The sequence below is a fragment of the Dendrobium catenatum genome, unplaced genomic scaffold (assembly GCF_001605985.2).
Source record: "Dendrobium catenatum unplaced genomic scaffold, ASM160598v2 fragScaff_scaffold_1644, whole genome shotgun sequence".
Taxonomy (NCBI): domain Eukaryota; kingdom Viridiplantae; phylum Streptophyta; class Magnoliopsida; order Asparagales; family Orchidaceae; genus Dendrobium; species Dendrobium catenatum.
The window spans coordinates 705,997-728,243 of record NW_021320106.1 but is presented as its reverse complement, the minus strand read 5'-3'; the positions used below and the strand labels follow the sequence as shown (position 1 = coordinate 728,243).

The 22,247-nt window shown below is 32.6% G+C and overlaps 1 protein-coding gene across 1 annotated transcript; it reads left to right on the top strand.

The window, feature by feature from the left end:
• Positions 1 to 14,862: 14,862 nt before the first annotated feature.
• LOC110109455 (ethylene-responsive transcription factor FZP-like) lies at positions 14,863 to 15,654 on the top strand. The gene has a single exon (XM_020840524.2). It carries the CDS (start codon positions 14,863 to 14,865, stop codon positions 15,652 to 15,654), a length of 792 nt encoding a protein of 263 aa, XP_020696183.1.
• Positions 15,655 to 22,247: the final 6,593 nt, after the last annotated feature.

The window sequence follows — 22,247 nt, the reverse complement described above, 5'->3', positions numbered from 1 at the left end:
TATTGCTTATAATGATGGTCTCAAATAATTGATTTAGATTAATGATTGAAATTCCTCTAAAATTATTTTAGAAAATTTTACTCTGAATGGTAATCAACTCTCATTTTCATTAACAATTTCTTCTTAATTCATAATATGGTGGTATTTGTAGACTTATGTGCCTAATTTTAATCTTATTATTAAAAAAAAATTCATAATAACCCTCAAATGATTGCAAAAGACTCTCCTAATGACTAATAAAACTAGAAATTATTTGTAGAAATTAGATTTAATTATGATATTGATAACTTTATTATCATACAATGCACTGATATGATTAGCTAAAATAAACATATTTTGACTGCTTTAAAAATTGAATATAATACAAGAAAATTAATTTAATTTAAATTGATAAAACATAAAATAAATAATTAAAAAATTATTGGAATATTATAATTATGCTCGTTTCATCAATTAAGCAATTAATGGAATAATTTTTAATTAAGCAAATTTACTGAATATTATGATTAAGTTAAGCTAAAATAAATTTATCACAATATATAGGGTGAACAAGATCATGAATATGAACAAATTTTTGTCATGATCACAGAATAAAAAGTAAGTAAAATAATTTTCATGGATTTATGAATAAGAAGTTAAGGAAATATATCAAAAATTAATCTAAATAAAGCCCTAAGTCCTAACAATAATTTTTTTTTTTTGTAAAATCTAAAACATATCATTTAAGTTATATATTTAGTCAACTTTATTAATATGTTCATCATCCTTAAATATTTTTAATGATTTTACTCAATTTAATATATTGAAAACTTCCAGGACACTTAATTTATACCCTTGGAATCTTCATATGTTGAAATCCTTCCCTCGAATTATTTCTATAATAAACAACTTGATCTTTATCCTCTGAGTGAAAATTTATTCAAGAATGCTTAACATTAAAATCATCTTTGAATATATTTGTGGTTGCTTCCAAATGATAATCATACACACAAACATTTATCAAATCTATATATTACGCCATATAAGAATTTTTATCACCAAATTAATGTTGAAATACACATAAGTACTGCATATTGAATAAAAATTTACAATGATAATATGTTGATAGGGTCATCACAAAATATATCTATATACTCACATTATCAACTAAATATTATAAGCTAGTAAGAGAAGATCTTAGGCTTCATGTGGGACGTCTTTCTTACTAGTTCTTAAAGAAGACTTCTAAGCAGTAAGAAAGCCATCCAAAACGAAGCCTTATACTAACACGGCACTATGACGAGTTGTGAGAATTAGAAAAATGTATGATTTTAAAATATCATAGAGTAAAAATATATTTAATTTAGATACTTTAAAAAAATTACATGAACACACCATCAACTAAATTGTGAGTAATGGGTATGAAAGATGGGGTGGTTGGCTACCTACTATCCAAAAGTAAATTTTATATGGCACCCACATAAAAAATGTATGTACATATTTGCAAATAATGTGAACAAGACAATAAAATATTAATTGGCTATAACTAAAGATGAATTGTTTTCCAATGTACTCATCAAAATTACATGGGCTTCAAATTAAATGATGCACCAAAGGGAAGAAGAATGCATCATTTTGAGAGATGTAAGGCATATCCCTCTCTTGAGTTCAATGAAAGATGAATGAATAAAAATATATCTATTTTAAATACTTCAATGAAAAGAGAACTATACTAATTCAAGAGGTAGAAAACAATTCACTGAATGAATTCAAAAAGGCATGTGTGCTAGCTTATGCGTGTGGGAGATATATATATATATATATATATATATATATATATATATATCACTTGCTTATCTTGAGAAAGAAATATAAGATTTATTTTGTTTTAAGTTAAAATTCCACAAAGGAGCAAGCTTTTATATTTAATTACCTCCTAGAGGGTTAATCCCTCTTGAACATTTTTTATTAAAGTCATGGCCAAATTTTAGACATCAAAGATAGTATAAATGGGAGTTATTTTCAGCAAAAAAAGATTTGGAAAGATATATGTAGCAATCAGGATGATGAGCAATGAGGCATATTTCATAAAACACTCTAGATGCTTAAAAGAGCCTATTCTTATATTGAGCTACGTGCATCTTATGATCGATATAATAAAATAATATTAAAGTTGATTAAAACATTTAAAAAATATGACTTATTAGTCAATAATGATGACTTCACCATTCAGATAGCCACAAAAATCTTAACATTTATGAGATCATGTTGTAGGTCAAGATTAAGGTTTATGGTCAACTTTGGTCTAATTTTTCCTCAACCAACTTATTTCATGTCCACCTCATGATTCAACCTAGATTAGTAATTCAACCTTGCTTATGGTTTACTAACACTATAGGAAAAACGCCGAAATCCGGCGGTTACGCTAGATTATTGTGGACCGGTTCATATTGATGTCCGGCGGCTTAACGTAGCAAAATCATCGGTTCGGCCGCCGTTAAAAGCCGACGGTCAGACCGCCGGCTACGCCGCCGGTAAACCGGCGGTCCATGAACCACCGGTTAGAACCGCCGGTAATGGGCATTTCTCCTGTAGTGTAAGGGAGATGAATTATCATTTTAGTGTTGATATAACTTTTAGAAGCCCTACCTACAATGGCCTATACTAGCACCACACTCTTTTCATATCATAATCACCCTCTTCCCCTTTTAATTGAACTGTTGAAATGATCCCCATGGGTAATAGAAAGGATAAGATAAGAGGCATCAATAAATGAGATGTGAGAGAGAGAGAGAGAGAGAGAGAGAAAGAGTCTTCTTCAAGAAGATCCTCCTCATCAAAAGTTCAAAATTTTTGGAAGAGTATTAGTTTGGAAATAAATACAAAATTAGTCACATGACGAATTAGTCCTTTTTCCTAAAAATGTTATGAATTATATGTGTGTGTGCGCGCGTGCATGCGGACATGCATGTTAACATATAATTTAAGAAACTCAATTATGATAGCTTATTAAGAGATAAGTTTAATTAGAGATTTTATATAATTCTTTTCATTTATTCAATGCTCTACTTATGTCTCCTTATGTAAATGGGTTAGTGAACTACTTATTTCTTCTTACATTAAAGCTCAGATTTTCACTACTTAAATCTCTTTTTGTGTGCCCTTATTTAAACATAAGAAAGTTCTTGGATGTATATATTGAGGCTAGTAATTATACTAATCTAACATATTCATATATTTTACCAAAAAATGCATGATTTAGTTTTTGGTATATACTTAATCCCTACTAGAAACCTCTGTTATTCCTTAAATATTCATAATATAAGTTGGCTCTTTGGCTAGTGTACTTAATCATCTTGATTTATTCTCTTAGCTAGTGCATTAGTCATCTCATCTAGCACTATTAGCTAATATATTCAATCAATTTAGTCGATTTTGTCAACTAGTGTACTCAGTCATTTGAGTTAACTCTCTTAGCCAATATACTTGGTCATCTTAGTTTGCTATCTCATCTAATACGTTTGATTGACTTAGTTGGATCTCTCATCTAATGTAATTAGTTATCTTAATTTACTCGCTCATCTAATATATATATATTTGATACGTCATCATAAATTATCTTGATCGGGCACAAATCTCGAGGCAAAAACCAATCCGGAAACTTCAAAAATTAAATCTGGAAGCACCTGAACTTCGATTTAAGCTAACTTATAGTCAAACTGAGCGTCTCGGAAATACGAACCCAACGACATCAAACTCAACTCAATCCGAGCCCAAATAAGCCCAAATCAAGCGCCCGAAGTGCTGTTGGAAAGCTCGTACCACAATTTGAGTTACCAAACGGTCTCCGATTTTAACGAGCTTATAGTCGAATCGAGCGGCTCGACGAGACAAATCCAACGAGCCCAAGATCACCAAATTCCAACATCACTAAGGCCTTCAAATATCCAACGAATGGTGCACGATCAAAGGATTCAATATCAGCCGTCCATTCAACCACTCCCTATTCGCCCATGATCTCGCGCCTATTTGCAAGCTATGCCACTCCAGAAAAATTATAAATAGAGCACTCAGTCTTCACAAGAGGGGAGTCAAGCAAAGAAAAGAGAAGAAGGAGGAGAATCAGCTCCTTCTCGACCACCGCCGGAGTTCTTTCCGCCGCCTGAATACGCCGGAATTCTGCCGGATATTCGGGAGACGCCGGAATTCTGCATAACTTTGTAACTGAATTTCAATTCAAAAAAAACTCTTTGTAATCTGATCGTCCTAACTTGTGGGACGAATCAGCCTCTGTACTTCAAAGAAACACTAGTGGAATTACTTCAACTGGGCTTGACCCCGTGGTTTTTTCCCTCTTTCGGGTTTTCCACGTAAAAATCTTTGTGTTTATTTTCCTTTCATGTTTGTGTGCTGAATATTCATACAACACTAAGACGAAAGTATTTTAACTCTATCGCCGCGTATATTCTAGCCCGCAACAATATATACTTAATTATATTAATTATTTATCTTAGTTATAACTTATCTAGGCATGATATCTTGGAATATTTCTTGGCAAGTCATCTTTAGATGTTCTTCAAATCAGCTCATCTTGGGTCACCTCAATTAGAAAACCTTAAATATATGACTTAGCCAATATCATAGATAAAAGACATACTCTATGAAATAAAAAGATAATATATATTTATATTTAAATAAGTCCTAGAGATTTATATAGATTTGTGTGTCTGTGTTAAAATTTTCTATAAAAGCAAACTCCTATAATTAATTGAATTCTAAGGAGTTAAGCCCCTAGAAATTAACTATAGATTAAATTAATGGTTATATTTTTAGAAAATTAATTAATATATTATAAAAAGTATGTGATTTCACAGTAATATTTAGTAAAATTTAGGTCAAAAAAATATTAGAATATCTTTTTTTTTTATATACTTATCTGCGTATTTTGAGATCTATCATATTTAAAAACCTATCATTCATGATCTTAAAAAAAGAAGAAATTATAACTAACTAAAATTAGTTTCCTACATACTACAATAAAATCGTCCATTATTGACGGCGTTTCCGGCGGTTCAAACAGCATGAAATTTTTCACTTAAAAATGACGGTTAAATACCGGCATAAAAAACATAATATCGGTTGCATTTCCGGTGTTTATTTGACCACCGGAATTTTCAGCGGTTAAGTCTTTAATACCGGCGGTTAGACCATTGGTATTTCTGACGATCAAATGACCGCTGGAAATGCTGACGGTATGCAGTGAATTTTCTGCAGTGACATGCCTAACATAATTCTAATTAAACTCATAAAATTGTAAATATCATGATGATATGATATAGAATTATAGATCATACCATAAATTCTCCCAACTCAAAAGAAAGTCACAATCAGACTGAGCTGGCTTTTCAACTAAACTATCCACTAGATTTTGCTTACTTCAACATGACATAAAAAAAACAAAATTATCAGATCATAAAATCTTTTAAAGTTACCAAGATGCATGTGAGCTAACTCACGTGGGACCTAGCTTAGTCAAACCGAATGTACGTGCAAACTTGAGAAATTTTGGCCTAGTTTTATGTGATCTAACCCCACCATTTTAGCCTTTTTCTTCCATTAAAACTTAGCCATTTTACTAAATTAATCACCCCAAGAAATGGTGGGCAATCACTCTTTCTTCTTCCCTCCTTGCTATGAAACAATGAGTCAAAGTAGGATAAAAACATCCCCAAAATCCCGGGTGACCTATATATATACTTATATATATATAGTCTGTAGTCTATGTGGACTGTGGACTAAAGCATGTGCTTTGGTTGTTGTGTGTGCCACTTATATTAAATTTGTGAACCCAAGTGGTCACCATTAACTATTTTTCTTTCAAATTTTATGACGAGGAGGTTCATCATGGTATCTAATTTATTTGATAAAGGCTTTGTTTGAGGTATGGAGTGTCAATTTCGGGTCACGGGTCAGGTTCGGGTCAAACCCGAAATTGACCCGACACTTTTCGGGTTCGGGTCGACCCGACACGGTTTTGAAAACGGGGCAATTTTTCTGGACCCGAACTAGACCCGCTTCGGGTTTGGGTCAAGTTCGAGTCAACCTACCCCACTTGTTTTTGCCGCGACAGCGGGCAGCCAGCGACAGCGGGCAGCCAGCGACAGCGGGCAGGCGGGGTGGCTCGAGTGCGATGAGTTAGGGCAGACGCGGGCAGCGCCGCAGCGGTCGTGCGCGGAAGCGTTCATGCGTGGCAGACGCAGGGCGAGCTAGACAGCTCAAGTGCGCGAGCAGCACGACACGGGCAGAGGTCGCGCGCGGGCCCGTGGCAACGAGTGTGGGGCTCACTCGACTGCGCAACGCGGGCTGACGCGGTGACGTGGGTGACGGGTTGGTGTTATTCCGGGTCATTCCCGGGTTTCTGGGTCAACTCGAACCCGACCCGGTTTTGCAAACGGGTTGGTTTTCCGGACCCGAACCTAACCTGCTTCGGGTTCGGGTCAACCCAAACCCAAAATTTTCGGGTCGGGTCCAATATTGACAGGTCTAGTTTGAGGCAGCTTTTGGACACATTATTAAAAAATATGTTTTTTCGCAGCAGATGTTAAGGGTTGTTTAAAAACCGCCGCGGAAACCTGTTTGCAAAGAAAGTAGTGACAGTTAAAACCGCCGGGCAGCTTTTGGACACACTACTAAGGCTCCATTTGGAACGGCTTTATTACTGCTTCTTAAAACAGCTTTCTCTTAGAAAGCTGCTTTAAAAAGTAATAGGAAAGCCGTCCCAAACGAAGCCTAAATTTGCTTTCTCGCAGCAGATGTTAGGGGCATCTTTTGGACATGCACTACTAAAAAATTTGCAAAGAAAGTAGTGACACAGTTAAAACCACCTGGATAAGTCAAAATTTGTGCTACGACAGTCCTATTTTTTGTAGTGATATAATGCAATTTATTAGAGAATTTTTTATTGAAAAACACTAAAAATTTTCAAATATTTCTTGTCCTTATCCCTCCTTAAATGTAGCTTTTTCTTAAAAGAAAAATTTTCTCAATCTTTTCACTACCATACAACCCTGCTGGGCATCCATGAGAGGCAAGAGTAGACAGACAATGCTATACAATTAAGCTTAAGCTGCTACTTCAATTACTTTTCATTTTAATAATGATCAAAACTGTACCAGAGAAGATAGCTTTTCTCTAGAGCAATTTGTAATTTTCCTGTGGTGGGTCTCTACTGCAACTCCTCAAAAAATTCCAATAGATCGAAAGGAGGATATACATTGCATCAAAGTTCACAAAACAGTGGGGAAGTCAAGGGTCATAGATTCCAAGACAGATCTTGTCGTTTAATGAAGAAATTTAAAATACAATTAGTCACTTTAATTAATTAAGTATCATCATTGTATTCATGCTCTTTCGCTATAGGATTTGAGGAGACCAACTTATGAAGCTTCACTTTTACAAAGTTTATCATGTGTAAGAGAATGACCGGCCAATATAGAAGTATATACTTATTCACACAATTATTCAAGCATTAATGTACTAAGCATTTCTTCTTCTTTGTATCCTCAGTAAAATCATAGCTGGTCTTCTCAATAAAAGCATTCATGTACAAGTGAGACTGCGTTTGAGACGGTTTTCTTACTGCTTCTTAAAACAACTTTTATATATAAAATTTTTATTTTTTACTAGGTAGAAAGCTGCTTTAAGAAGCAGTAAAAAAGACGTCCCAAGCAAAGCTTGAATCAAAAGAGAAACATGATTTCCTAGAACATAATTCTTCAAATGATGTCAAATAGTTGATCTCAATAGGATCAAAAGAGGAATATATTCTTTTGTGAGCTATTTAAGATTCGATATGTGAAGTGCTCTATAATGAAATAATTGAGTCAATTTAATAATTCTCCCTCTTCATTTAATTATATTAGAGATTTTAATATCCTATGTGCATGACTTCTCATCTCTATGCTAAGCACTAAAAGTTTATGAAGCCCCAAATTAAGGATTGCCCCCCCTCAAAAAATTTTTTTTAAAAAAATTGATTATATGATTTTTTAGGTAATTTATTAATTTTCATTCATTTTTTAATCTTTATTACAAGGGTTTTTAGGTAATTGCCCCCACCCCCCTAAAATTTTTAAAATATTTTGGTATTTAGGTAATTGTCCCTAGCAAATAGTAAAAAGAATTCATCATCAAACCCCGCCAGGGGGCGCTGCCCCCTTGAACCCCCGACATATATGCCTTATAAGTTTGCCCCTTGAAAATTAGCGCTGGTTCCGCCCCTACGCAACGCAATCTTATGTTGTCAATATGACATCTAAATAAATACATGTGAGAGGCCTCTAGAGCACAAATATTGTATCCTAAAGGGAATTTATTATAGTTAAGCATGCACCCGATCGATATTAATTTTTTTTACTCCTAAAGTGGCCATCTCCTCTCCTTAAATGTTATAATGGTGCAACCTAATATTAGGATAGATCGTGTAACACAAACTTGTTCCATCTAATCACACAAAATATTATCTTATTCCTTTAACTTAATCTTTTTTTTTTTAACAAACAAGAAGCTAACTCTCCTCTATTTTCCCAAAATATAATATTCAATGCATTTGAAAAAAATAACTAAAGTAGCCATTAAAGTTGTACTCCACAATACATGCAATCCTTTGAACCTTCTTCCTCTGATGACAATCAAACAACTCATATAAACCCTAATGATCACAACATTCCCATAAAGCATATACCAATATTACTTAAAGCATGCAAATATATAAGATTCGTTATTAGATCAAATATGTCTTACTCAAATCAAAGTCCTAATTACATTATTATATGTTGTGGGCTTGTATATTGGTGTTGGTAGAGTGAGAGAATATTTCATCTTAGAGACGCACAGATATCCAGCACACAAATAGATAGTTGAGAGAGCAAGAAAATATCAAAATTTTTTACATGAAAAAGCTAAATTAAGGGGAAAAACTACGGGGCATGGCTCAGATGAGAAAATTTCACTAAATTTAAGTGGATTACAATGGTTGACTCGTCCCTTAACATAGAGGCATAGTTTGGAGAGTTGAGTGGAAGTCCGACGGTAGTCAGGCGAAAGTTCTGCAATAGTCAGTAGGCCATGCAGAGATCCGATGGTGGTCTGCAGTCCGTGAACGGGTGGTAGTTCAGGGTGATTGACAACAGGGAAAAAGTTCGGTGGAAGTTAGTAACCGTGTGGATGTCAGGTGGCAGTCAGTGGCCGGGCGGTGGTCCGACAGCAGAAGACAATCGATAGTCGGGCACAAGTCCGACGATAGTAGGTAGCCGGGCGGTGATCCTACGATGGTCGAGTGAAGGTCCAGTGGTGGTCAGTGGTCGGGCAGTGGTTCGATGATGGTAAGGCGGAAGTTCGGCGGCGATTGGTGGTGGGCTACTCAGTGGAAGTTTGCCGTTGGTCGGGTGGAAGTCTGGCAATAGTCAGTGGTTTGGTGGAAGTTTGGTGGTGATCGACTATCAGATTGTGGTCCGATAATGGTCTACGATGAAGCATTTAAGTGCCTTAATGATGTCAAATTTCAAAGATCTTGGGCTCGTTGGATTTGTCTCCTCAAGCCGTTAGATTCGACTATAAGTACACCATATTTGGGGATCATTTGATCATCCAATTAATACTTTGAACTTTTCAAGTATGCTTAGGTAGTTAGGTCCCTTGATTTGGGCCATTTGCGCTTGGATTGGATCCATTTCGGTTTCGTTTCGTTCGTCTTGTTGAAGTGTTCAATTTGACTATAAGTTTTTTTAGACAGATCTTGGATGGTCCAAAATTTTTGATACAAGGCCCCAAATTTAAATAAACCATACATCAAGCACTACCTACAAGAACAATATCTCTACTATAATGTAAGAAAATAGCCAAATACTCAAGTGCCAAATGAATATCCTAACTAGTAACACATAATCCAACACATCAAGCCATATGTTGTGCATTAAGAGGATCTTCTAACAAGATGTCAACCTAGCTAAATCACCATATATTAAGTAACTTAAGGTTTGTGATCCATCACAACACCTAAGTATGTGCATAAAGTCTTGTTGTAGCAAGAGCTAACTTTTATGACTATAATGGGTTACCAAACTAACTTGTCTCAAGGAATTTCATCAAACTAAATCTCACAATCATAATATTTTTGGATTTTTAAATTTAAATTTTAAAATATATTTTAATAGGGTAAAAAATATTTGAAAATAAATAGATATTTTTATAAATTTTCAAAAGGCTTAATGATTTTAAATGTTAGCCTCATTTATGACCTAAAGTAATTAAATTAATTTTTAAATTTAAATAAAGTGACATGAACTAGGTTTCTTGTAATCCTAAATAGCCATATGAGATATGATTATGATAGAATAAAACTTATTATCATATAAACTATCACCCAATAATGCAGTCAATCTATCATGACCACAAGCTAATTCCTCAAACTATAGGAAGCAACCAAGAAATGTGTTAATTGAACCTCATACATATGTAAAATGTAATAATATGTCGGGTGATAGCTGAGCCCATCAATATCAGGCTTAAGATTTAAGTGTTTGAATGTGATATAAGTAGTTGAAAGATAGAAATTTTTCATAGATTTAGAAATAACTTTCAATGTTTAGATTACAAGGAAAGTCCAAGTAGGAATAGTCTATTTAAAAAAGAAAAAAATGATTTGGGCATAAGTATATACCCAAAGCTAAAAAATTTCAATCCAATGGTATGATTAAACAATAGAATGACTTGGTCAAAAGTGAATGACATAAGCTAAGATAAAACTCAACAAAATGTCATGATATATCTAAGTTCAAATGAGATTCTTAAAAAGGAAAGACAATAAGTTAAAGAAGTAATAAGGTTTAAAAAAGCATGATCCCATCAAATACGTGAGTTAACCAAAAGAGTAGGGCTAAGTTAAAGGTAAGCCTAACCAAAAGAACATGACTACATTAAGGACGGACTTGCTTAAAAGAGAGCGAACAAATTAGGATTAAAATAGTAAAAAAAAATAATATCAAGATTAGTGTAGTAAAAAAAGCATGACTACACTATAAATGAACTTAACCAAAAAAAATATGGCGACTTTAGGAGGTTTTTATACATAGGAGTATGTCTAAGGGCTTGTTAGTATATTCAAAGTGACATGATTATACTAGGAGATTAGGTTACAAGAGCATGATCAAGATAGAATGATTCTTTATCAAAAAAGTATGACTAGGGTAAAAAAGGTATATTTTAAACTAAGTATAAAATGGTTAACTAAGAATTTTTTTGTTACACATACGTTAATCTATTCCAAATTATATTGTGTTGATTACTAGAAAGTTTAAAATTAAAAATTCAATACTAATAGCATTGTATGATGATAATTAATTGGATCATATGATTAGTTATATTAAAATTATAGAACCATCGATCATACACTCCTTTTCTTAATTAGGTAAATTTAGAAATTAAACTAATTGTACTGTATAGTACATATCATATGGTATGATGATATAACAAATTTACCTAACTAAAACATACAAAATCTGAAAAGAATTAAAATATCATATATAATGTATATATATATCTTACAGTCTAATCAAATAAAGACATTTTTCTTAGAAATTGGTCAAACGTATTCTTATAATTTAATTTTAAATGAACTTCTAGTATTTTAGCTATTTTTTCAGTTTTTTGTTGTAAGAAAATTTGATATTTTCTATTTTAAAGGAATTTTAAAACAAAATGGGAAATGTGAAACATAAGGCAGAAGAAGGTGGTGGTAGGAAGACATAAATAAATAATGGCAATAAATATCAATTTAAAGCATATAATGCCATTGAAATCGCTTTATGTGTTTTAAGCTATGATGCACAGATACTGACACTGTGACATGGATACGACACGACACGGACACGGGACACGTCAGTTATTGAAAATATAGGACACGAACACAGCTTGGACACGTTATTATAGTTTTTATATTTAAAAAATAGTGTTTAAAAATTAAATAAATATAATTTTAAAAATAATTTGAAAAATAATAAGTCATTTAACTAGAATTTATGCTTAAATGATTAGTATTAGGATGTCGAGAGTCAGGTGTCGATGTCATTTATCAGTCACCGAGAGAGGAGATGAAAATACCTTCACTGCAACAAAAAAAATAAATAAATGAAAATGAGAATATTCGATGATTGGGTATTAAGTGCATATGTTGATTTGGTATATTGTGGATAGGAAATAAGAAATTTATTTTAAATCCCGCCAAATAAAAGAAATTATATTTAAAAAATTCATAAAATATTTAAGACATGCGTGTCGAACACGTGTGTCCAATTTGTATTTAATATTTATTAATCGGACACGTTTTCGGCGTGTCCGACACGTGTCGGAGGAGTGTCGGACGAGTGTCGTGTCGGTCACGGTGTCGGACACTGCACGCCTCTTTGAGGAGAACTGTCAGTGCATCATAGGTTTTAAATCATTCATTATTGATACTTTTGGGACTTCATTAAAACTGTGGAGAGATTTTCAAAATGTTTTGAATAACATTGAGCAAAAATTTTCAAGAATATTTTCATCAAAAAAATATAGATGATATCCAAACTTTTTTACATTTTCATGATTGTGGCTAAGGGAGAAATCCCTGGTTCACAATCACGAGGTGAGATCCGCATTGACGTGCAGGTAATCCAGATAATCATTGTACTATGAACCATTTTTAGGTGATATATAATATTCAACATCTAGAGTATTTTCCTATAAGAAAGCATAAATGATATATATGAGTTGTAAAATCAACCTGATCAAGCAAACATAATTAATTGTTGTATGAGATATAATTGTATGGATATGTGCTAGGCTTTGTTTGGGACTATCTTCTTACTGCTTCTTAAAACAATTTTTTATTATAAAAATTTAAAATGTTGTACTAAAAAGCGGCTTTAAGAAGCAGTAAGAAAGCCGCCCCAAACAAAGCCTTAGAAACAATGCACCCTTCATATATACTTGAAATGCTTATAAATCATAAAGGCTTATTTATACATGTTTAAATAAGCTCGGCTACTACCAATGTGGTTAAGCATGTTTCCTTTTCTTTGAATATGTTATTAATGCTCAACTTTACTTTAAACAAATTCCTAATAATTAATCTAACTAAGTGCACTTACACCTTAAATTACTATTATTGACTACTTCATGAGACAATAACCACTTCCCACTTAAGAAGTCCAAGTGTGAATGGAAGACAAAGGGCCCCATTAATTAAAAGAAGCTCTCATCATGTGAGGGTCACTCTAACATTGAGCTTTGGGTTGCTCCCACACAACATGACAATGCCATGAGAAAGAATGTCTTCACTTTTCCACTTATAATCTTCTACTTATCACTCTTGCAACCTTTATATTTAGCTAACTGCTCCATTTGAAAATATTCAACTCGACAAAAGTTTTCCCGTCAATTTGATCCACTACAGTTTTTCTTAAAATAGGGGAGCACATGGCACTCCTTATATCACAAATTATTTACTATACATCACTTAGTATTATTTTTTTGGGTTATTCAAGTGGCTTCCCCCATGTTCTTGCTTTTTAATTTATTTGCTCTTCATTGTCCTTTTTTTTTTTTTTTTTAACGGGTGGATATCTAGCTACCTGCTGCCACTCCCTTAGGAGGTGCTTTGCGACGTAACTAATCTCTCAACGTACCTAACAACAGCCAATCCACAGATTTCGGATCCACGCTTAGTGTACTACCCTCAAAGGAGGTGAGCTGCTTGGGAGAGCAATCGAACATGGGTTAGGGGGTTCCCAATCATGCTCGCCCACCAACCAAACAAAGCCCAGTGGGTATTCATTGTCCTTTTGATGACCTAATACAACACTTATCTTTAAATTTGAAATAATGGAAGAGCTCATGCTACCCATTTTCCAAATATATTATAAATAGTAATATAATTTTTTTAAGAAATAAAATAAGTAAAAAAAATATTACAAATTGCACCTTAGAAAAAGGGAAGATATATCAAAATAGTACTTATAATATCAATATTTATAATCTTCACCACCATAGTATCCTTACAACAATGCTTCTCATATTATATAAAATCCTAATGGAGATGCTTTGCATGGCATTTCAGAGCTTATGGGGCGCAGTGCAGCACTGGGAGAGTTCGGTTGCAGGCTTGCAGCAGTACTGGGAGAACAACTTAATCTAATATTTTCTACTTACTTTGATAATCATCTATTCACACTTCTCAAAACACGGTTAGAAGAAACCTAAGAGATTTTAATTAGTTAAATAAGCTTAGCAATAGAAAATTCTAATAACTTTTTTAAGTGGGACATTAAACTAAAAACAATTAAGTTTACTGCCTTAAATTTTATTATCTATTGCCATAGTTGCAAGTCAATTAAATATGGGTGGTGAGTTGGAAAGATCTTAAAACATATATATGTGCTTATAATTTGTCATTCTAATTTATTATGGCTCTTTGTTCTGTACATTTTGATTCTAAAGTATAAAATAAAGAGGGATTGAAAGAAAGATTGAGACACCTAATTATTAAATAATTCAATGGATTGAATTTAAGTTAATATTTATTTTTTAAGGAAATAGTTTTAGATCAACAAAAGTCATTAAAAAATGTTTTTTTTTTGCTAAATTCATATTTTTGATCTATATTCTTCATTAAATTTTATGAGCAAGAAGGTAGAAGTAAAGAACATGGTAGTCCAATAGGCAACGCTCGAGAGAATTTTGAACTAAACTCACATGAAATCCCTCTATTTAAAGAGTCCATGGCTCTCATCTCCCGAACCACCAGATTCCTCATTGCCTAACTCTATAAGCCACCTTCTAACTTCATCAATGGCTTCCCCAAAAAACCAAACAAGTAATCCTCTCAACGTTCAAGAAGAACAGAATGCACACATGATGAACTTCTCCAATTCCCCGCCATCCCAATCATCAGCTACAGCAGCTTCTTCTCCAACTGAGAGAAGAGGTAGAAGAAAAGCAACAGAACCAGGAAGGTTCCTAGGAGTAAGAAGAAGACCATGGGGAAGATATGCAGCAGAGATAAGAGACCCTACAACAAAAGAAAGGCACTGGCTAGGCACATTTGACACAGCCCATGAGGCAGCTTTAGCTTATGATAGAGCTGCTCTGTCAATGAAAGGTACCCAAGCTAAAACAAACTTCATTTACCCTGATCACAACTCTTCCTTCCACCCTTTCCTCAACCCAGTTTTCCACTCTCAAACCCTAACCCTAGCTGCAGCACCACCACCTACTCCATTCCCACAGTTAGAAAACCAAATCAATGACTTCACTCAATTCAACCAGCCTACTGCAGCTTTTGATCAGTTTCAACCAAGTGAGTTGTTTGGTTTTAGTAGTGATACTAGATCAGGTGAGTTGAGCAGTATAATACCAGAGAGTTGTTTGAACTCAAACTCAAGTAATAGTTCAGCTGCTTCAAAGCAAGTTGATGATGTTAGTATCGCAAAGAGCTATGGAACTAATGGAGATGAGAATGTAATTGATGAAATGGGAGGTGGGATTTGGTTGGATGAGCCATTATGGGAGTTTGGAGCTTGTAGCTTTCCAACTTGCTTTGATGGGAATATGGGAGATTATAGCAGTTCTTCATGGATGTAGTTTTCAGCTTCTGGTTCAGTGGCTCGATCAGTTTTCAGATGGCTATTTACTATCTTCTTCTCCAATGCGATGTATGAATGATATAAGTTGTGGGGGTAGCTAGTTTCTCTTCTGGGAACATGCTTTTATGTACTCATTTAGTTTTTAATTTGTGGGTGCTTTCATGGTTGATCTTCTTTTGATCAATTAGGATGCCAAGGAGAAGATCAGAAAGAGCTGTTGGTAAATTTTGGTTTAATCTAGTTTTAATATAAGAGAGGTATTGGCAGCTTATTATTACGTATATATACACAGCAAAATCTTGAAGATTAATCTAATTTAGTTAATTAGCGCTACTCTTCTCTTTGTATATTAGAAAAGAAAAACGTTGTGGTGTGTATTGTCTCATTAAGAACAAGCTTGACAATTGACTTCCTTTACTTAGTTAGCTAACTAAAGTCCTTATCCATGCATTTTAATAAACATTTTGGCCTCTATGGGCTCATTACGGAAATGGAGGATGACCAGTTGAAAAAAATTATTTTAGAATATTCTGATTTAAAATTATATGTAAATGAACTAGCTAGAAGATATTGTTCTGATATATATATATATATATATATATATATATATATAGTCCATTTTCCTCCAGAGAAAACAAAAGAAGATCTGCTGATGATTAACCTTTCTCCAGTCAACCAAATTATACCAATAGAAGAAAAATTTGAAAACAGTAAACCATCTCCCGTTATACCGTAACCCCCCACAGCTTCTCTTCAGCCCATAAAAAATAATCCACCACCCAATTAACAAGAAAAACCAAATCTGTAAAGTTTTATTATGATTTATATTAAAGTATTTTGATTTAAGTTTTATTATGTATATGATATAGGCATATAGCAATTGCAAACATTATTTTTTACAAAATAATAATAAAAACTTAAATAAAATAATTATAAAAAGTATATTTAAGTTTTCATATATTTTTTAAAAGTTAATTTAAATAAATTAGTTGTTATTTTCAAAATAAATTATCTTTTATTAATGATCAACTATTTCATAACTCTATTATTATATTCATTAATTAATGATTTTTTAGTTGTATTATGTATTAATCATACATTATATATTTTAATATTATAAATTATTAAATATGACGATAAAAAATAACTGAGCAGAAGCTATGAATTGTGAGCCAGAAAAAAATAGTAACAAAATACCATTTTTATCAAAACAAACTACTACACAAAAAATAATGATAACAATTAATGGAAATGAAGCTTTGTTCTTTATTTTTTGAGCAAAGTCAGCACTCTTAACTTTTTTAACTTAGAAAATGTCCTGTTGGAGGGCATCTATTCTCTCATTATGATCATTCAATTTTATTTGACTATTTAGTGTTAAACAAAAGTGAGTTGTTTAGAAATTCGAGAATAGAAAATTGAAACAAAACATACCAAAGATGCATGATAATATGTAGCAATAGCAATAGATAGTCAACAAACCTAGCAAAAGAAGAGGAAGATGAGTGTAGGTGGGGATAGTGTTGTAGAGAAGTTGATATGGAGAAAGAGAGGAGGTAAGTAGGTGATGGTAGATAGTTGATGAGATAAACTGTAGTAAGGATCGATAATGTCAACTCAAAAATGAGTCTCTAGTTGTGAGTCAATGAGTAGAGTGCGAATAGTGTCTAGAAGATGCTGATGTTTATGTTCGATAATGTCATTTTGCCGTGAAATATAAGGACAAGTATATTGGTGATTAATGACATGCTGCAATAAGGACCGAAGAGTGTGGTTGATCAGGCATTCAACACCTCCAATCCATCGATTCTAAGAGTGTGTATAGTCTTATATAATTATTTTTTAATTACTGGTTTGAATGTGATAAATATATAAGAGACTTTTGATTTATAAATTAGCGAGTTTAACCAAATATAACGAGAATAGTCATCGACTAAGAGTAGATAATAACAAAATCATTATGTGGCGGTGTGTCATTTCCAACCACGAGTTGGTCAAAGCTTGAATATGAAGTGGCTTGCTGAAGAGAGTGCTAATCTTGAGTGAGATGGTGTAACAACTCTTAAATTTTAAAAGATATATTTTGATCTGCAGCAATTAAAATTAGTGAAAGTACGTTTGATGAAAATAATTTCCCTATGTGAGTTATGCGAAACAAAAATTGCAAATTTCTTATTGTGGTGTATCTAAAATCTAAGTGCATTTTTAGTTCTATTGTTCCTCGACACAAATATTAACTATAAATTAAAAAAAAAAAAAAGAGTATTACAGAATATTAAAAATGACAAAAAAATTATTTTTAAAAAACAGATGATGAATATATAGTTGAATTATTAAATTAAGGTTTCGTTTGGACAGCTTTCTTTTTGCTTCTTAAAGCAGCTTTTTAGCACAAAATAAAAAAAAATTGTACTAAAAAGCTATTTTAAGAAGCAAAATGAAAACTGTCCCAAACGAAGCTTAATATAATTAATATTCTGGTAATGTCTATTGAGTAGCTTATTCTGGCTCGTAGATTAACGTTAACTTTTTCTTGGTAGATCAAGCCAAGCTACGGCCTACTAAGAGGCCTAATTACTGGATTATGCCATCAATTTGGGCTCAGTAATGGACTGCCCAAGTTTTTGTATTAATATAAAGCAATAAGTTAGCGGCCCAATCCATTAATTTCATGTAAATAGCATCGATTTTTGATACAATTCTCCTTTTTTTTGTTTTTACGGCCGGTTATCGGACCGTTTGGAATTCAATCATGATGCGTCATGTCACTTGATACTGCACAGTGGTACACAGTAACGATAAAAGTGACCACAGGTAATAGTTTCGTCAAAGAAAGAGTTCAAATTTCATAAAAATTCTCCATAGTCATTACAATAATTGCGTAGTCGATCCATTTGCTAATATTTTATCCTATTTTAACATATTCAACAATAGTAATAGCAATTAAATTAAATTAGGTGATGAATTATTAGACATAAAAGAATAAAATATTTTGGGTACCATATAATAAGATTTCTTATGATTATTTATTATTTATTTATTTATTTGGTTTGTCATGATGAGAGCCACCTGCTTCCCCTGTTATGGTAATAATTCCCAGCATGAAATAGCGAAGCTCCTCTACGTAATCATTTCTTCTGTTTTTTTTTTTTTTAATGAACAAATATTAATGTCGATCTATAATAGGTGTCAAAATCTTAATCATGATTAAAGTAATATAGAAAGGTGATAGGTTGATTTTTATTTGGGACAATTATTTTTTCCTTTTTAAAATAACTTTTTGAATAAAAAGTTTTTATTTTAAAAAATAGTAATAAAATTATCTCAAATCAAATCTTTATCCATCCTCCTTTTCTTATCTCTATGTAAGGTTTCGTTTGGAATGATTTTTTTTCTATTTTTTAAATCAATTTTTTAGTACAAAAATTTTAATTTTTTTAATTAAAAATCTGCTTTAAAAAATACTAAAGAAGTCATCCCAAACGAAGCATAAATCGTATAAATAACTTTTTGTTATAAATAATGATGAATTATTGTTCATAATGTTAGGTTTATGTGAAGAACATGAGGGAAAGCAATTGTCTTTCATCATAATTAACTGGTCGTAATTAAGACTTTGTTTAGAACGGTTGTCTTACTGCTTCATAAAGCAATTTTCTAGTAAAAAAATTTAAATTTTTTATCTAAAAAGATGCTTTAACAAGCAGTAAAAAAACGGTCTCAAACGAAGCCTAAATGAGCCAATGAAGGATGGCATTTGTTGACCAAAATTCTGTTATGATTGAAAAGAGATCATAGAAAAGAAAATTTCATTGAATTTTACAAAAAAAAAAAAAAAATTATCAGCAATTGTTTCTGCACTTGAATTTATTTTTACACGTCTTAATTATAGATATGTTCCTAAAATTTTCAATTAAAAAAGTGGGTTCTTGACATAAATATTTTAGTAGAAGATTTTCATGATTGATTTCAGAATCATCCAAACTCCATTTTCAATAAATTTGTAGTCGAAACAAATTTTTCGATAAGAAGAACAGAAAAGTACCAAAAGCTTTCTTATTTAAGTTCAAATGAATAAAATTTAAGCAGTCGAACGTATAGTTGAAAATTACCGATATGTTTTGAGAGATCAAATGATCTAAAAATTTTGCATTTTTATGCTTGAAATGAGTGTATTGATGAGCTGAATCTCACAAACCTGAGATTGTTCAGTTCCCATATCATTAAAATATCAAAAAGTTTGAAGAGTATTTATGATCAAGATGATCAACATTCATTGTCCAATGGAGTGTTTATGTTGTCTTATTGAAATTATTTGAATATTCCTCACGAAAAATATATATAAATAGACTCTCAACTTCTACACATTGGAGAAAGTTGGGAGGATGCCACAAAAAGGATTCCAAATGAGAGAACCATGAGCTCTACTTGCATGAATTCAAAGTCAACCATCAATACTAAAGTCGAAGCCAATCTTTGCTCAGAAGGTTGATGTCCATCATCACCAACAAGATTGATGTTCATCATCAACACCAACATTCACGCCCATTGTCAAAAATAAGGTAGAAGCACATCATCGACACCAATGTTGATGCACATCTTCGACTCTAACACCAATAATTGCTATTGACACTCAAAGTTTATGCACATAATCAGCAAAAAGGCCAATTAATGCTCAGCATCACCAAAAATAATAATACATGTTAACACAAATGGCGTTGCTTGTTACTAACAAAAAGATTAAAAACACCATCAATACAAACCACAACACTGATTATCAACAATAATGATGACAAACATTGTTAATAATAAGGCTGGTGAACGCCATCAGCACTAACATTGATGCATGTTGTCGACCCTTTTTTATGTCCAGCATTGCCAATAAGGTCGGCACATGTAGTCAACCCTAACAGTACTAATAGTCACACTCACTAACAAAGATGGCACGTGCTTTTGACCCCATTGCCACACTTATGCATTAGCATTGATGTCAATGTTACTAAAATTTTTCAGAAAGGCACGTGCATGTCATTTAATCCAACAAAACAATTAGTTACCTCAATCGCCAACAATTTTAGAAGATCTTCATCGACATCAATGCTAATGTCTATAATCTTTACTAAGCTCAATGCCCACTTTTGTGTCACTAATCTTCTGTCTTATAAGCCAAAAAGATCATGTAGATCCTCAATGATCTCTTGATGATAAATCTAATGCACTAAGGCTCCTCCTACTTCAATAATGAATGCCATCTTCCACATTACATGCCTACAATATTATATCAATATCTTTAATTTTGAAGAATGGCATCATATCTAATATATAAATCACACAAGTGGAGCCAAGGTAAATGAGACAAGCTAGTGATTTTTTTCTCTCCTGAATTTTTCGCACAAAAATCTCATATCCTATATAAGTTATTTTCAAGATTTTTTGGCAATGTTAAGATGATCTCTCTCTCTCTCTCTCTCTCTCTCTCTCTCTCTCTCTCTCTCTCTCTCTCTCACACACACACACACACTTAATATCTCAACACACACATAATGATTATTAAAAAATACATAAAATTGAAAGATCATATATCTCAATGATAAATAAATAAGTGCTTGATTTATGGAGTGATTGATTGAGCTTTTTCTATCCAACCAAAAGCCCCACATTTAAAGTACACTAGGGGTGGAACCAGGTAGAGCTCAGGGTGGACAATTGCTCACTCTGATTTTTTTTTTTCCTTAAAACAATAAGCATTTTAACTATCTTGTCTATCTTCTATAAAAAAAAATCATTTTTCTATTTCATACATAAAATTATGCATTTCATAATTCTACTTTGCCCACTCTCAAAAAAGAGGTTGATATGCCCCTGACTGTGACACACTAATCCCTTTATCTTCTAAACTTATTTGAATTAAAATGCTCACCAACCTCAATAATAATAATAATAATAATAATAATAATAATATGAGACATTTCATGTGAAAATAAAAAAAAATTGCTACAAAATTGTTGCAACATCATCATATATAATCTGTCATGCTTTGTAATAATGAGAAAGCTTACTTAACTTTGCTGAGTGCAATCCTATCATGCTTTTTTTATCAAGAAAAAAGTTTTCCGTTATGATTTGGACCTTAATCTATAGCATTTTCCATTTTTTTTGTAGATTTTAAAGCTCTAGGTTTAGTCATGGATCATCATAACCTTCTGCTACCTCTAGATCATTGAGTGCTTTTAATACAATTATTTACCACTAATCATTTTTTTTTAAGGAGAGGGCCCCCACTAATCCTGATTCACAGTTGTAAGATTAAAAATGTGTTTTGTTCGTGTTTGTTTGATGAAGTGTATATGGGCTGAAGGAGAAATCTAAACATTAGATTTAGATTAAGAAAATTAAGATCAATCCTAACTAAATTAACTAGCATCAAATGAAAATTTTTATTTCAATCATAAGGTATATATTTAAAATAATTGAGATTGATCTTCTTTTTATTTGAACCCAACTAAATGATAGAGGCCTACAAAAATGGAGTGTTAACGCCACACAAATTGGAGAAATTATTCCGTACAAGGGCTGGACACAGCTCTATGT